The 967-nt window shown below is 59.6% G+C and overlaps 1 protein-coding gene across 1 annotated transcript in view; it reads left to right on the plus strand.

Annotated features, from left to right (window-relative positions):
- The window catches only part of MEF2D (myocyte enhancer factor 2D), a gene marked incomplete at its 3' end in the record, with an annotated part of 53,473 nt that extends 52,511 nt beyond the window's left edge, over positions 1 to 962 (plus strand). The window contains 1 exon segment of the mRNA XM_019473163.1: positions 683 to 962. Within this exon segment, the coding sequence (XP_019328708.1) occupies positions 683 to 962 (280 nt within the window).
- Positions 963 to 967: the final 5 nt, after the last annotated feature.

Raw genomic sequence — 967 nt, forward strand, 5'->3', positions numbered from 1 at the left:
GTGCGTTTCTCCACTGCCTGGAGCACGTTTTCCAGGCAGGGCAGGCAGCGGCTTCCCCAGCAGCTGCCGGGACCTCCTGCACCAGCTGGGCTGCAAGACGTGCGGAAAGCCTGGACGGAATTTTGGTGGAGCAAAACCACCCGTCCGAGCCCTCCACCGGATTTGCGCAGCCCAACGGGGGATGCTGGGGCGGAGCCGTAGAGGTGCCCGCAGGACGGGGGTGTCGCAGCCTGTCCCTCTCCTCCGTGTGTTTGGGTCGCTGCTGTGGGGACGGCGGGTGGGATCGGGGCTGGATCACGGGGTGCTAGTGAAGGGGGGATGCTGCCCGCAGGGTTGTGCGGGGTCTAATCCTGACTCAGCAGTGATGCGTCATGGTGAGTGCACAGATTATGAATTCTGGAGTCATAATAATTCATAATTCTAATTATGAATCCAGATTCATAATCTAATCAGATTAATAATCTAATCCAGATTCGTAATTCTGGGTTCATTCAGCCGCGGGGTGTGTGGGTTATGAATTCTGTGGATTGGAGGGTATAAAAGGCCACCGAAAAGATGAATAATGAGACTTCCCATTATCTCCTCCTCCTCCATCTGTTTCTCCCCCTTCCTCCCCTCCTCCTCTCCTCCTCCTCCTCTCCTCCTCCTCCCAACCTCATCCCCCCACCTTCCGGATGCCCAGACAAGGGAGTCACTTGTCCCACACCACCACTTTGACTGTCAACACCAACCCCAACATCAGCATCAAGTCGGAGCCCGTCTCGCCCAACCGGGAAAGAAACACTGCCACCCCGCTCAGCACCTTCCCCCACCAGCCCCGGCACGAGCCCACCGGCCGCTCGCCAGGCGACAGCCTCAGCAGCAACACCAGCTCCTACGAAGGCAGCAGCGAGCGGGACGATCCCGCCCGCCCCGATTTCGGCTCATCCCTGGGCCTCCTGCGACCCACCAGCGAGCCCGAGGGGGA

The sequence above is a fragment of the Aptenodytes forsteri genome, unplaced genomic scaffold (assembly GCF_000699145.1).
Source record: "Aptenodytes forsteri isolate BGI_AS27 unplaced genomic scaffold, ASM69914v1 Scaffold230, whole genome shotgun sequence".
NCBI lineage: Eukaryota > Metazoa > Chordata > Aves > Sphenisciformes > Spheniscidae > Aptenodytes > Aptenodytes forsteri.